A 15,719-nucleotide genomic window follows, 5' to 3' on the forward strand; every position below is an offset into this window, starting at 1 on the left:
GGCCGCTGAGTGCCTCCCGCCCCGCCCACCGGGCCCAGCGCCGCCGCCATCAGTGCACGAGAGACGCCCCCGCCGCAACATGGAGGCCGTGAAAGCCTTCAACAGCGAGGTGGGCGCCGGGGCCTGGGCGGGACGGGGCGGGGGGGCGCCCCCATCTCCTTGCGGGTGGGGGAGGCTTCCCGCCCCATGTCCTCGTCCTGCTCCTGCAGGACTGGGGTGATGAATGGAGGAGTCGGCCTGGCCTGGCCTGGCTTGGCTGGGGAGGGGTGTGTTAGGGATGTTTCTCCTTCCTCTTGGGTAGGCCTTGTTTTCTGTGGGAGGGGGGGAATGCGTCCTGCACTTTGGGGGGGGATGGGTGTCTGAGGTGAGCAGGGGTGGGGGGGGAATTGGTGGGTTTTTCAGTCCTGTGTTGTCGTCCCCTGAATGGAGGAGTCGGCCTGGCCTGGCCTGGCTTGGCTGGGGAGGGGTGTGTTAGGGATGTTTCTCCTTCCTCTTGGGTAGGCCTTGTTTTCTGTGGGAGGGGGGGAATGCGTCCTGCACTTTGGGGGGGGATGGGTGTCTGAGGTGAGCAGGGGTGGGGGGGGAATTGGTGGGTTTTTCAGTCCTGTGTTGTCGTCCCCTCTCCCTTTCCTGCTGCCACAGCCGTCTTGGCCTCTCCTCCCAAAGCACATCCGCATGCCCCAGTGCACATGTGAACATTGCTTTATTTTTTGAGTGGGGAAAGTGTGTAAAGGTCTGCAGGGCCTTCCTGCTGTGGAAAGGGACCGTTCCCAGTGCCTCCAAACCAAAAGGCAGGTTTTCCGCCTGTTCACGGTGTCAATGTGCCAACCTTGGAGGTGGTAGGAAGGCCTGTATATCTGCACCTACCAGTCAAGATGCTGAAGCTGCTCCTCTCTCTCCTTTTTTTGGTCAGGATAGCATTGAACAGTGCTGGTTAAAGTATGGTTTCCTGGTGTGGGTTTCTTTAAATTTACTCTTCTCTATGGCAGGAGTAAACAGTTCAGTTAAGAAGTTACATTGCCAGTGAGAAAGGAAACTTGATTTTCCTGCCATGAGGCCAACTGGGAAATGTGATTTTGTTCATATTTAAAAGGTAACCTACATGAAAAGCAGGAAAGGTAGTTTAGTTTTTGAATATTACTATTTCTCATACCTGTATTTGCATATGCAGATATACAGCACTAGATTTAAGTTTCATACAAGCAAACGCCTACTCTGGATACTTTCAGAAAACACTTGGTTGCCTGTCTTGCTGGGATCATTTGACCCCTGCTGACTTCCTGCCTCTCGGGCAGGGGCTGGACCTGATGATCTTCTGAGGCCCCTTTCAGCCCTAATGTCTATAAAATATAGACTGTCTTCTCCAGTTCTTCAGAAAAGGGGGGGGGGGTGCCATGTCCCTTATTTCCACCCCCCTCCTGCCCTGCACATGAGTAAGGTATCGCTTTATTTACTCCAAAAAGTATCCAGTTACCTCACAAAATAACCGTTAGGTTTGGCTTTGAGTAAAATGCCTAACATTATTAATGATACCAACCAGAACTAGAAGATAAACTATACTGTACCTCTTAAATATAGTAAATGAATAGATCTTTCGGTAGATGTGATATTTTTTTATTAGACCAGCTGAAATAGAAGCACTTGAATAGCTGCATCTGACTTCTATGTTTCTGTTTAAGTAATCTGAACTGTAAATGGTGGTTTTCCCCTCAGTTCAGCCATTGGAGGGAAATCTCACTAGAAGTTGGCTCTCAAATTTGATATTTTATTTTTGTCAGACTGCTTATATTTTGAGAGGTGAAGAAGAGAGTTGTCACAAGAACAGAGCTACATCCAAACATTGGTTTAGAATCTCAAATGCAACTTCACATGTAGAAGTAAAATCCTTTAGTTTCTTATTGAAAAACACAAGCTCTTAGTTTTGCCAGCTTAATAAATACTCAAATGTGGACGTTTTGTGTCTCCATCAGTTCTCCCTGTAGTTGCAAAAAAATTAAATTGAGAACTCTCCTGGCAAAGTAGAATTGGGGAGGCTTTCTTACCCCTCTTTCATCCTAAAAAAAATATAAACTGATTTCCCTTTTATGAGTAAACTTTGTTATTGTGAGATTATTACTCAGACTTTTTTTCTGCTCTGCATTAATCTCTGCTTTTATATTTGAATATTGTGCAGCAGTGATAGGGTATTTTTTAAAAAATCTATTAAAGATCTGATTTCAGAATACTTTAAAACTTGTATTGGGTTTTGGTGCCTTCAACATTAGGCAGTCATGGGCCAAACTTTCATAGCTTTTTTTCCTGCTTTCCTTCCTGTCCAGTGCCCATTCCCTCTGCCCCCTCCCAAAAAAACGCACCACATGCAAACAGAAGTGCAGGATTTGCCCCAGCTTACTGTCCTGTGGCTAAAAGTGATCTTCATAATTGCTTTTGCAGACCTATTTATGAGGACTAATAAACTGTTACATTCTGTAACTCAGGCATCACTGTACCCAGTAATCTAAATATTTATGACTCAGTTGTAGACAAAAGCATAATTTTTTATGGTTATAGTAACTTTCTAGTAATTTACCTTTTGGGCAAATTAATTCAAGAGGTGAATTTTAAATTTGGCAGCAAATACAGTAGGCTGAGTTATGTAGAAAATATCAAATATTTCTCACGTGCATTTTGAGTTCAGTTCATAATTTCACAGCAGTTTATGTAGCTTTGCTGGTTAAGTCCAGATGCCAACTTTCCAAATAAATTAAAAAACTTGGGGCTACTGTTCTGACACTTCTTATTTGTATAAATTATCTCCTTCGAAGGAGAAGTCAAGTTCTAAATTGAAGCCAAAATTTAAAAGCAGCTTTTTGGCCAGTTAATTAAACAATTTTAAATTTAATAGGAGGTCAGTATATATACCACACAAGGTCATGTATTGCATGCATCTAGTATTGGGTAACACTGGAGTTTGCTTACAGGAGAAAATTTCATTTCAAGGCCAACGGCTTTTTCTATGTAAATGTTTACCAGAGAAGTAATGTCTACTATTGTAAAATATGGTGTTATGGTTGGTGGTACTGATCCCATTGGTGAGTACTACAGGTGGATGATTGATTGATTGATAGATTGGGCTTTAAAAAAAATCTTGAGTATTTAACTCTATATGTTCGGTCTTAATATAACAAAATGTATGTATATTTAAAATCTTGAAAATTTACCAAACTATCTACAAAGTGTTGTTTTATCACGCTATGATAAAATAATTCATTTTACTTGACAGACGAATTAACTTGTGTAAGTGGAAAAAATAAGTTGCACGGCTGATGATTTAAATTTTTTCACCCTACTTGCGGAATTTATATTTCCCTAGTTGACTTTATTAACACTAATTGTGACTGCTTAAAGCAAGGGTAGGCAAAATATAGCCCACGGGCCAGATTTGGCCTGCCAACTGATTTGGCTACGGCCCCTGGGCAAGCGCCGGCCAATTGATTGGAACCAGCTCATAGCACTCCACGTGGGGCTGAGCTCTGCTTGCTGCTGCCCAGATTAGCCCATACTGTGCTCTTGTCAGCCCCAGCACAACCAGCTTGAGCACCTGCAGCTGTCTAGGTATTGCTTGGCTCTGTTTCTCTCCTAGGGGCTCCTCCTCCTCTGGCATCTGCTGCCACAGGTTGGGGTAGGGAGGGGCAGGGAACTGACCAGCTTCTGCCCCAGTCCATGGGAGTGGTACAGCAAGGGCTGGAGGAGAAGGAGCCCCTGAAGGTGTGGGGAGCTGAGCAGCACTTAGGGAGCTACAGCTGCACTAGGAGCAACCCTGCGGAAATGATGTGTGCACTGATCGGGTGTGGGCAGGAGTGCTGACAGGTTGCCCTGAGCAGGAGCAGGCAGTTTTCGGCCCCTCGTGGAGTGCTGGGTGGGGCAGGACTGCATATGAACTGCCCAGGTGAGCTTTTTTTTGTGCCACTACTTCCCAGGACCTAGCATATAGGTAGGTAGCCCCCCACCCCACACATGCACCCCCACTGCACATGGTATACAAGACTAAGACTTTTTATTTTGAGCTGTTACGCAGTCACAGCTATACACACTACTCAAGCCCCATAAATTAGGACAATTTTCTAAAATAAAATTAATATTATAACATGTTTGATTCTTTTTTTTAGTATACAATTTGTTTTTATCTATAATTTGCTAAAACAGTACCACCTTAAAGAATTTTGTGTTTGCAGCCCTGGACAACAACTTCAAAATTCATGAAGTGGTGGGCCCTCCAGCCAAAATAATTGCCCTCCCCTGACTTAAAGAAATGCTCTTTTGCAGGTCTTGGTTGTTCATGAGGTTTTCCTGGCACATGCAAACCTTAAAGTCAGACAAGCATTGGTTGGGGAAAAACATCTTTTTTTGAAGTATGCATTGGAATTTTAAGGCTGTAAAGAGCAAGGCTTTTTTTTCTGGATTGTTTTTGGTTTTCATGTTCTATTGGACCAGCTGTATAGTTGGCAAACTTTTAGGCACAAAGTGCCCTTTGTCTTCGTGCCCATAACCTTGTGTAATGTCTCTTCCAACTGTATGGCTGTATTGCCAAAAACCTCCTTTTTGGTTTTTTAAATGTTTTCTGGACCATCATGGTTACAACAACACTCAAACCCAACTACAAACCTGCAAAAGTATCTCGTTAGTCAAGACTTGAGATGTAGAAATGCAGTCCCAACAGCAAAGGGGGGCAGTCCAGTTAGAAGCTGACTTTATAAATACAAATTTGTTGAGCTCTGAAGTAGATTGATTAATTTGTAATACAGTTTCATAACAAGTAGTGAAAAGTAATTTCAGGGGTTGTTGCACTTAAGTTTCTCTGGCCCTATTTGTGTAATAATATGCCCCTGGGTTTTTGTTTCCTTATTTGTTTATATATGTCTCTGTGTGTGCAACATAAAACAAACAAGGAGGGATAAATAATCTCAGTCTTAACTTACAATTTATTCATTTAGTTTTTTTGTCAAATTATTAGTACCATTAAGTTAATACTAAGGTGGTGAATAAACTTCTGCAGAATTGGAGTCTAACTTTTTGTACATGGGGAAAACTGTGAAAATGTATAGGGCAAATTACTGTCAGATTCATAATTAATGAAAAATAGCCATTTTTTCCAGCTTATTTATATTAGGTTAAACATCAAAGTTAATTTTTTGTGGAGATATTTGTGAACCTTTCATGACAATTATAAGCTATTCACGTCTTTTAACTTTTGTTAATTTAGACTTCTTGCCTATATCTGCGAAGTTCTGAAGAGGATGAAACCCCACTGTGTTCTATAACTAAGTGTGCTTACAAACATCTCCTTTCTTAAGTTGTACATATAGAGATGTTGCTGTCTGACCCCTTTCCACAGCCTTTTTAAAAACTTTACTGCCCTTGAGTAGAGCCCCACTTCTTACCTGGGGGACAGCCCAAAAGCTTGAGTGTTTGTTTTGGGGGAAATCATTAAAAATTACTGGACTCTGCCAGTCCATAATAAATGTGCTTAATTTTAACCTACAACCCCTCAGCCTTTGCCATTTAGCAAGCTGTAGTCTGAAATTGCCTAACGGCTAGCAGTGACAAAAACTGTGGATGCCCAGATGTGGGGTGTTTCTTGTAGAGGGAATGGGATGGAACATAAAAAGAAAAAAACCTGAAAATTATAACTTATTTTGTTGGTAATGTAACAAACATTTTATGAAGGCTCACTATCAGTGTTGAAATACAGGTTTAATTTTACCTGAAGTATGGTTTAGAGAGGCATTATTGTAGAGTACTGTATTGTGCAACTCAGTCTTATGGTTGCATTTTTACTGTTTTGAGCCATTGTGAAAGGGATAAAGTCCATTAAACTTCTGATTTTTAATTTATTATTATTATTATTATTATTATTATTATTATTATTATTATTATTATTTTAGCCTACAAGAGAGATGGTGCTCAATTTTTTGTCCCTGTGGACTGGCTGAGTGGAGCAGGGCTGAACTGGGCCCATGCTGCTTCCATGAGTCCTGCCTGCTCAGTCTAGTGCACAAGGCCACACCATCTAGCCCACAGGTCCAGAAATTTGGCAGTGTGGGTATAGCCACAGCTCCCACACTGCCACATTTGTGGACCCATGGGGAGCCTTGTGGACCAGATGGCAGCTGGGCTGGGTTTTTTTTTGTCGGGGGTGTTTTGTTTTTTGTTTTGGTTTGTTTTTGTTTTTTGTGGGCTGGACCTAGCCTGCTAGCCTGGGGGGGAGTACCCCTGCATAAGAAGGAAGAAAAGGAAATCCTTAGTTTCTTAAAATTAGTCAAGATTTCACTTTGGGCATGTTGAATGTTAAGTCAAAACTATACAAGATTGCCTGGGAATGAGTGCCTGTTGTTTTCTCTCTGTGTTTTTTTAGAAGGTGCGTTTTTCCATCCTTTTGTGTCTTTTTGGGCTGGAATGTTTCCTCTGCTTAAATTGACTACTTCCAAAGGTCAAGCTCAGAACTAATGAATTTATTTTTGCTTTTCATTGATTTTTTTTTTATAAGTGAAAAAGTAAACCTAGACCTGCATTTCAGTATAGTGGTATAGCTTAAATCACTCAAGGAGCTTTTTCACAAATGGAAGCCAAGTGATAGTAAATTAAATATTAGGACTTGTATCGTTCTCTAACTAGCGCACTTTTGCAAAATATGGAAGGAAGGGGAGGCAGCAGTGTCCTGGAACAGTGAGAAATGCTATAGCTTTTGTAGGTTCCTGAGAAGGTAGTTTTTATGAAATGGTGGGATACAGAAAGCAATTATTTGTTAAGATATTGGCAGCAGGCCTTACTGGAGAGCTCACTCTTAGACTGCCATGGCTAGATTTGCTTACATTTTAAGAGCATGTTGGGCAGACACTTGTCTAGCATGATTTAGATGGGGGTGATCATCGGGAAACCTGGTTTTCCATGATAAATCACAAATTCTCTGATACGTTGCAAATTCTCTGATAAAAATCCCAAAATCCGTGGTTAAAATGAAATGTCCTCCAGTCCTGCTTGTGCCCCTGCACCCCAGCCCTGCTGGAGGGGGCCCCCCAGCTGCCAGGGCTATGGGGCCAGTGGCCCAGGTCCGCAGCCCCCTGCCCCCAACAGAAGGCAGCGACTGCTACATCAGGAGCATGAGCCGGCTCCCCCCACTGCTGCAGGCTCGGGTGTGGCTGGGTCCCAGTGGCAGCATGCACTCTTGGGGGACAGGGCAGACCTGTGCCCCCCAGGTCTGTGGGGGAAGGGGGGGTGTGCGCTGTGGGCTTGTGCTCCCCACCCTACTGCCCTCGCCTAGGAGGCCCCCCCCCACCGCCCCAAGCACTCGGGTTGGGGGTTGGGCGACTCCAAATTCCATCCCAGCTGGAGTGCCTGGCTGGCTGCATACCTCCCTGCAACCCCCATGCCCCACTTATCTCCAGCAAGAAGAGTGAGCCTGAAGCAGCCTCCCGAAAGTGTTAGGCCCCCACCCTTCCCCTTCTCCATTTGCCTTGGGCAGGGTTGTGGGTTTCCCCACTCCTTTTGCAAATAACTCTTGCAGGCTGGAACTCAGCCAGCTTGCAGAGCTCTTTGCAACAGGGGGAAATCTAAAAGGGAAAATCTGCATTTTTCTCTGATTTTTAAAAATGGGAAATCAGTGTTTTCTCTGTTTTTTTTCCATGGTAAATGGAAAACCCAGATCCCTGGTGATCATACCTTGAACAGGAGGTTGGATTAAGTGACCTCGGATCCCTTCTAGCCCTATGTTTCTATTATTCTGGCTGCATACACACATTCAGATAATCTGGGAGAATTTTACCAGGAAAACAAACTTGCAGGAGAAATTTACCTAGAGCTTCATATACAGACATTCATATGCTAAATCCGTGAGGAGTAGAGAGCTTGCAGTGCTGACACTGCAGTTTGGGGGAGGTGGAGAAGTTGTGCAAACATCACCATGTTCTTTGAAGGCTCCTTTAGTTTGCCTGCCAACAGATGACAACAGTGCATAAGGCAGTGGTGACAGGCTGACATGGGCAACCTGGGTCTGCCAGTGTTTTCTTGCAGCACAATGTGGGAATTGTGAAGTGGATGTGTCTGCTCTCTTCTAGAGCAGTAGAGTCTATCAAGTGACACATTCTTTTCCTTTTGAAGGGGCGGGCAGAGGGGTGCTGGAGGACTATGGCTGCTTCTCAGAGAAGCCCCCACAGCATGTACAGACATTTGTTCTCTTAAGAGAGATTCTCCTGGGGGTGGTTTTAACGCTGGTTGTTCCCATGTTGTTCTACCAGAGTGACCATTTGAATTCTGGGAGAAAAAGCCTGCACATCTGTACACTTGTTATTTTTCTCATGAGAGAGTTGTTGAATGTCTGTACAAGTCCTCTATCCAGAGAGTGCTTCCCTGGCCATGGAAGGCAAGGAATTTCATTTTTTCTTCTCTTCGAATCTCCCTGCACTGAAAAGGGTGATTGTCATTTCCGTATGCTCTCCCCCTTAGGACTCCATGGTTTCCTATATTTCTGCCCCTCCTTGCCTTTGTATGAAGCTATACCTCTGGGCTGCTTGCAGATGTGTTTAAAACAACAAACCCCCCCCCCCCCCCCCCCCCCCCCCCGGTCACTTTTCTTCTTTAAATTCTGCCCGCTCCCATGCTGAGCCCATCACATGCCCAAAAGAGGCAGTGCATTAGCTAGACCTGGCTCACCTGACATCTGTATAGATCTGGGGGGGTTTTGGTGCTTTTATCTAATAGCTGATTGAATCAGCTTTAGCTAAAAGTGCCAAAAAGCCCTGCTGGAGTACTCTGTGTGTATAGACGCTGTAGAGCTGGCTCTACAGTAATGCGCTGCTGCTTCTAGTCAAGTGCATTTTTTGTTTTGTTTTGTTTTTGTTGTTTTTAAACATCTGCAAGTAGCCCTCATGTCCATAGTTTTACCTCCATTTTAGTAACGAGAGAGGCCCGTTTTTAAGCTGCTGTCCATAATGCTTTGATCTGGAAGAATGAAATGCTTATGCATTTCACTGAGAGAAGTCAGATTTAATCTCCTGGGGGTGACTGGTGTGGAAGTAGCAAAATATCTCTGTTTTGCTTGTGTACTGCCAGGTGCCTCTAGAAGGAAAGGCATGATGTCCATAGCTTCCTCATAGGTATGGTGAAATGCATGAGAATTGGGTCAGTTTCACTCTTGCTGTCCAAAGGCTAAATACAGGCAGTCAAAAAGCACAAGGTGGAATTGATCCAATCTTAGCAGGTTTCTCTAAACTGTGTAGATTGAACCAATAATTAACTGAATTCAGTGTCATTTTTCACTTGGGAGAGGCCTGCAATGGCCCAGGCTGGAAGGTGGGCCGTGGGGAGTGGTGGTACTTGAGCATGCCTCCCAGTCTGTCATTGTTGAGCACAGCCAAAGCGTCCAGCACATGCCCCCAACCCTCTGATGTCCCTCTGCAGGGGAGGGAAGGGGCCCCCACCCTGGTGCAGGCCCCTTATGGGGGGGAGCCTGATGCTGGGGGGGACAGGGGGGGATGCTTTCCTTGGCCTGCAGTCCCCCATCCTAGGGTTGCCATGCCCTGGGGAGCTGAGGGGAATACCACCCCCTTTCCTACACAGCTGGCACTGCTGCCACAGGAGGAAGTGGGGGAGGATTCCCCTGGGCTGGTCCCACACCTGCACAACTGGGTGGTGGGGTGCTTCTCTGGGCCCGGGATCCACCTTGGTGCTACCACAGATTGGGGGGGAGGGCATTTCCCCAGGCTGGGTGTCTGCTCATCTGAATATGGAGGTATGGTACTGGGGGAGTGCTGTGCCTCTGGTGTCTTCCCCTGGCCTGGGCCAGGGTCCCCCAGCTTGGGACCTGAGGAGACTATTACTCCTCCTCCCCTGCACAGCTAGGCAGCTTGGCACCACCACCGCCGCAGGTGGGGAGCATTGCCCTTGGCTTGGGGGATCCTGGGGCAGGTCAAGTGCCCTCTAAAGCTAAGGGGCTCCCCTGTACGTCTATGCCTAGCTGCATGGATAGGCACCTCACCCTGGGAATGCTCTCTCCCTCCCACCTGTGGCAGTGGTGGAAGGAGCGGCGTGGGGTGGGAAGGTGTTCTCCTTGACTCCCTAGGGTAGAGCAGGCTGAGGAGCAGAGGTGTTGCTGTCTCAGCTCTGACAGCATGAGGGTGGGGCCATCCAGCATGCAGCTTGCCACATTGGGCGCGGAGGGGGCTTTCAGTGTGGCAGGGGGCCACAAAGCATCCTGGAATTCTGTCATTTGCCACCACTGAGAACAGTCTAGCTTCATCCTTTTTTGAACTGCCTTCAGATAGTTGAAAGTTGCTATTAAGTCCCCTCTCATTCTTCTGTTCTCCGAACTAAATAAGCCCAGTTCCCTCAGTCTTTCCTCGTAAGCCATGTGCTGCAGCCCCCCTAACCATTTCCGCTACCCTCTGCTGGACTCTCTCCAATTTGTCCACATCCTTTCTGTAGTGGGAGGCCTAAAACTGGTCACAGTCCCCCAGATGTGGTTTCACCAGTGATAAACAGAGGGGAATAATCACTTTCCTTGATTGGCTGGCAACACTCCTAATGCAGCCCAGTATGCAGTTAGGCTTCTCTGCAACAAGAGCACACTGCTGGCTCCTATTCAGCTTATTGTCCACTGTAGCCCTCAGGTCCTGTTCTGCAGAGCTTTTGCTTTAGCCAGTCAGTCTCCAACCTGTACTGGTGCATGGGCTTTATGTCCTTTGCACTTGTCCTTATTAAACCTCATGAGATTCCTTTTGGCCCAATCCTCCAATTTGTCTGGGTCACTCTAAATCCTAACCCTACCCATCAGCATATCTGCTACTCCCCCCAGCTTGCTGTCATCTACAAACTTGCTGATGGTGCACTCTGTGCCATCTTCCAAATCATTAGTGAAGATATTGAACAAAACCAGCCCCAGGACTGATCCCAGTGCACTCCACCGGATACTGGCTGCCAACTAGACAGCGAGTCATTGACTACTATTCTCTGAGCCCAGTGATCCAACTAGTTTTCTAGCCACCTTACAGTGCATTTTTCTAGCCTGTACTTTCTGTACTAGATGCAAGTTGCCATCTTGCCATACTAAGGTTTAACCTTTGGAAGTGTCCAGTTTTTCCAGTGGAGTACTACTCGCTCCTTATTAATCTGTAATGACACTCTTGTCCAGGCTTTTGTAATGGTTCACTATACCTTCCAACTCAAGCAATATTCACAAAAACTGTCGCAATTTTGCATCTTGCCAGACTTGGCTTTGAAAAAAGTGGCTCTTGTAGTTGTTGTGACATCATTTTTGTGCCTTGTTTGTGTTCCTTTCTTCAGCATTGTTTTCTTCCTGTATGTTTCTGCATGCTGTGGTTTGACTCTTCTGCTATAATAGGTTCTCCTGTAATCTGACATGTTTTTACAACTTCACTTAAATGCTGAAAATGTTCAGGTGCAAGATTAATATGGTCCTTAGCTGCTTGTTGTTGAATTAGTTCTTGTGTTCAGAAGAAAACACTGAATTGTTCCTTGCTGGCACTACTGATCAAAGATGAAAATGCTCTTCAAGAAGATCTAATTAAACATGGAAGAGAAGGAACAAGGAGAGAATTGCAGTATCCTTGTATTGCATCATAATTCTCCCTCTGCAGATGTCTGTTCTTTGTCAATTATCCACCTTTTCTTGCTTTCGTGAGGAGGTACATTTGCTATTTTTTTAAGTGTTGCCGCTGTTTACTATTGGTTATTTTAAAGGCAGGTTACACCTGAGAGGTAGCACTAACTTACACAACTGAGTACAACTTCTAAATTGTGAGACATTTCACAAATGACTTGAACTGAAGATTGAATTAGTTCCATGAGCTTTGGTTGCTATGTAAAAAGAAGCCTTAGCATTTTTCTGTATGTATGATTTTCACCGTTAAAAATGTATACTCCATGCATTTTCGGTTGATGTCTCCATTTTTACTTATAAAATACAGAGTTTGGCCTTAAGTTGTCTTCCATAGTAACAGTACTTTAAGGGTTTATCTTAAATTTCTTTTAATGAAATAATGGGCTGTTTCTTTGTATGAATGCACATAATGATTAAACAAGTTTATTTTTTTAATGAAAGATTGAATGCAGTTAAAACTACTGCAGTTGAACAGGAATTTGTAATGAAGTAATGTATTTTACTTAGTATTTCCCAAATAAGTTTTTCCAGCTTCAGATATTTTCAGTCCATGTCATTTTGAAAAAGTTAAGATCGTTGTTGGGGAGGGGTTTCCTTTTTAGGTTACCACCTATTGGCTGTTTTGCCAAAAAAACCTCAAAAAACAAAACAAAAAAAAACAAGTAAAAAATTCTATTCATTTTTTTTTTTTTTTTTTTTTAATCCCGCACTCCTCTTCCATATTTCACTTCACACTTCTCTGCCTCCTTTTTTAAGTGTTAAACATTTTAGCATAAATTGAAGAACTGTGCATTCAAAATGCTTTGGTTTGAAATATCTTGGTTGTATTGATATGCATTTATATAGCTCTCATAAGACAGTTAAACTGACAGAAAATGAAATTCCCATCTCTTGATTGCATTCTTTTGTTTACAACTTTGAAGTGAAGTAAAGCAAACATACAGATCTCTTGTCTTGTTGAAGTAAAGAGCAAGGAATCTGTGGACAGTGAAAAGCCATAGAATAGTTTGATTGGGCAAACAATTTTGAAAATGATAAAGCTTATATACCATGCCAACAAACCATTGCTGATCTCGTGTAAAGGAAATTAATTATTCTCTTTCTCCAGAACTTTAGCTGCCTAATATATTATCTTAGTTTGATTGCCAGGTATGTAATAGAGCTGCTACTTAATGAGCAGAAATATGAGGAAATAAAGATTGAAACTTTTAAATCTAGTTGACAAATCTGATAACTAAATAAATTCAGCTTTATAGTTGGTATTTGCACCTACTAGACATCATTTTGAACTATTAGTTGATATTTTCATCTTTTTCCTAACCAACCCCACAAATGTTCATACCCATTTATCCTACTCTATAAAATCTTAAAACTTTTAGCAGGCAACAGATGTCAGCCAAGAGACTTAAGGCAGGTACAATGTGCACATTAGAAACCAGACTCCTTGTTAGTCAGATCTTAAATGTGATATTCCTATCTAATCAAGGGTACTTAGAGCTCCTCAGCTACTATTATCTTCCTCCAAGTAGGTGTCCACTTTTTATGTGGTGGTATTCTTCTGTTTTCTCTGATTCTTGCACTTGGGTGGGGGTGGGCCTGTGTTCCTTTCACTTTAGGACTCCTGGGTCTTGTATGGAGGTACAAGTAGAATGTTGTTGCTGCATTTTCCAGGATCGCAGTGTGTAATTGAGATAGTTGGGGGTATGCCAGGACCTCTCTGAACCATGATGGAGAGTGTCACAGTGAATCATGGTATGTCTGTTATACCTAAAACATCTCATTTAGTAACTGTTACACTATTAGCACCCTTGAGACATTGTGTGGGTCTACCACCACTTCAAGCAATTTATGGTGTACCTGTTTTGGGGTGCACTGTAGAGTAGGTATGCCCCACTTACTGTGTGCTTCCTCCTTACTGAGCTGTGAATGTAGACATTACCCCAGGTTTCTTTTTTCACTTGTGCTCCAGCAAATTGCACCAGTGGCTGGCCCAACCCCATTCCTCTGGATCTGCCCACACATTGGCCTGATCCCATGTGCTCTATGTAGTCAGAAACTTGGCAGTGGGGGAGGAGTAGCAATATTAAATTGCCATTCTCCTACTGCTGAATTTCTGAATGTTATGGGAGCTGCACAGGCCTTTTTGTGCTGGCCGGGCGCTAAGTACTCCAGACTAGACTCTTTTTTGCCCTTGGTTTCTGGGGTGAATAGATGCCTCATCTGTTCTTGCTGCCTGATCTTCTTAAGAGCTAAGGAAAGAGAACTTTCCTAGTTTGAGATCATTTCCCTTGGTTTTTCAAAATATGATGGATTACTCTTTCCACAGGTAACGAAATACCTGTAATTGTCAATAGTCCTACAATAATTCTCACCAAAGGCAATCAGTAAGGAATATAAAACATCAGTAAGCTTTAGCTTTCTTCTATAACAGGTTATATGGCAGAAAAGTAATTGTTGAGTTTGAAAGAAGGAATGTAAAAGAAATAGAAAAAAATCTTCCTCCTTGTTCCTCTGCCTTGAAATTAGCTTTTGCGGAGAGGTGTAACTAGCTATTTAGGTGCGTAGGGCTGGGGACAGGATGTTCAGAGCAAGTCTTACTTCACCCAGAGATGCAAGGACCTTGGCAGCTGCTGCCTGTCCCTGGGGGAGGAGGGGAGAGGGTTGCCATACTATGGTTGCGGTATGTGCCTGTGTATGATTTTACCAGAGGCTCTCTATACAGTGGCTTTAGCATCCCCTGCAGTGCAGGCTCCTGGAGGTTAGCATTCTGGCATCCCCTCTCAGTCTGTGTCAGGGGTGGGTGTCCTCTTTGATCACTCCTAGTTGTACTGCTATCCAGTTTACTTCAAACACCAACAGTCCTGCCAACTCATCAAAATAGATCAGTAACTGCCTATTCAGTGTAGGGGTTTCCTAGGTGACCTCCCCAACAGACATCTCTTAAATATCTTAATGCTACGTTCTTCCCCCCTCCCCTCCCCTCCCCTCCCCCCATATCTTTATTTTTCTATCCAGTCTTTTGGGAGGAAGTATACTGTAGATCATTCTTTCTACTTGGAGTTCTGGGCTTTTCCTGACCATGGTCCTTCCCTTTGGAATGCACTTACCTGTGTTTGAGGCTGATGCTTCTTGTCCCTGGCTGATTGATATTAATACCAGTTTTAGGTGCACATTCCAGATATCCATTGCCTCCCTGTTCTAATAAGCATGTAAGTGTCCTTTCCCAAATGCTTTCACTCTGCGGCGTGTTTTTAATATCTAACCTAACAAAAGGAGCTCACTGCCCCTCTTGCTTAAGATAAGATTACAGAATACATTCAGACCAAAACCTGGGGTTCATATAGACCAGGGGTAGGCAACGTTTTTTGGCCGGAGTGCCACTCCCCCTGGAGACAACAGCAACAGAGCAGATGGAATGGGGGGAGGCCAGCCTCGCCCACCCTCCCTTGCTCCTTGGAGGTAGCAGCTGGGGGGAGTGGGGTCAGGACACTAGGGGGAGGCAGTGAATATGGAATGGGAGGGCTCTACTGTAGCAGGATCTGCACCATCCTTCTTGCTGCTGGCCTCGCCCCTTCTCTCTCCCACGCTGCTCCCTCCCAACATGGGGGTTGGAGTGCAGCAGACCCAGGCCAATGGGGTGGAGGGGCCCAGCCCCAAAGGGTGGCAGGGAGGTCGGTGGGGGTGGGGGACACACCAGGCCTGGTCTGGCCCCAAAGTGGAGGATATAGGTGGGACAGTCCGGGCCCCGCAACAGCAGTGGAGTGGGTGGGGGGCCAGGCCCAGCCCTGTGGCAGGATGGGGAATAGGGGGAATGGAGGAGGTGGCAGTGGCAGTGTGAGGGGGGCCGGGGTTGGGACTACTGCAGTGAGGGGGAAACAAGGGGAGTGACCCCAAACTGCTGGGGTTGGGCCCAAAGCGACAGGGGCGGTGCAGGAGAATAGGGTCAGGGCTGAATTGGGGTGGGGGGTGGACACTGGGCTCTGTCCCTGCTGGCCTCCCAGGTATGGGTGGGGGAAGTGGCCCTGGAGTGTGGGGGTGAGGGTGGGGGCAGCGAGCCTGAAGGGTG

At 44.8% G+C, this 15,719-nt stretch overlaps 1 protein-coding gene across 1 annotated transcript in view; it reads left to right on the plus strand.

Annotated features, from left to right (window-relative positions):
• Positions 1–6: 6 nt before the first annotated feature.
• SCAF8 (SR-related CTD associated factor 8) overlaps positions 7–15,719 on the plus strand; it is a 92,231-nt gene continuing 76,518 nt past the window's right edge. The window contains 1 exon segment of the mRNA XM_025213569.1: positions 7–109. Within this exon segment, the coding sequence (XP_025069354.1) occupies positions 80–109 (30 nt within the window). The 5' untranslated portion in view covers positions 7–79.

The sequence above is a fragment of the Alligator sinensis genome, unplaced genomic scaffold (assembly GCF_000455745.1).
Source record: "Alligator sinensis unplaced genomic scaffold, ASM45574v1 scaffold1093_1, whole genome shotgun sequence".
Taxonomy (NCBI): Eukaryota; Metazoa; Chordata; order Crocodylia; family Alligatoridae; genus Alligator; species Alligator sinensis.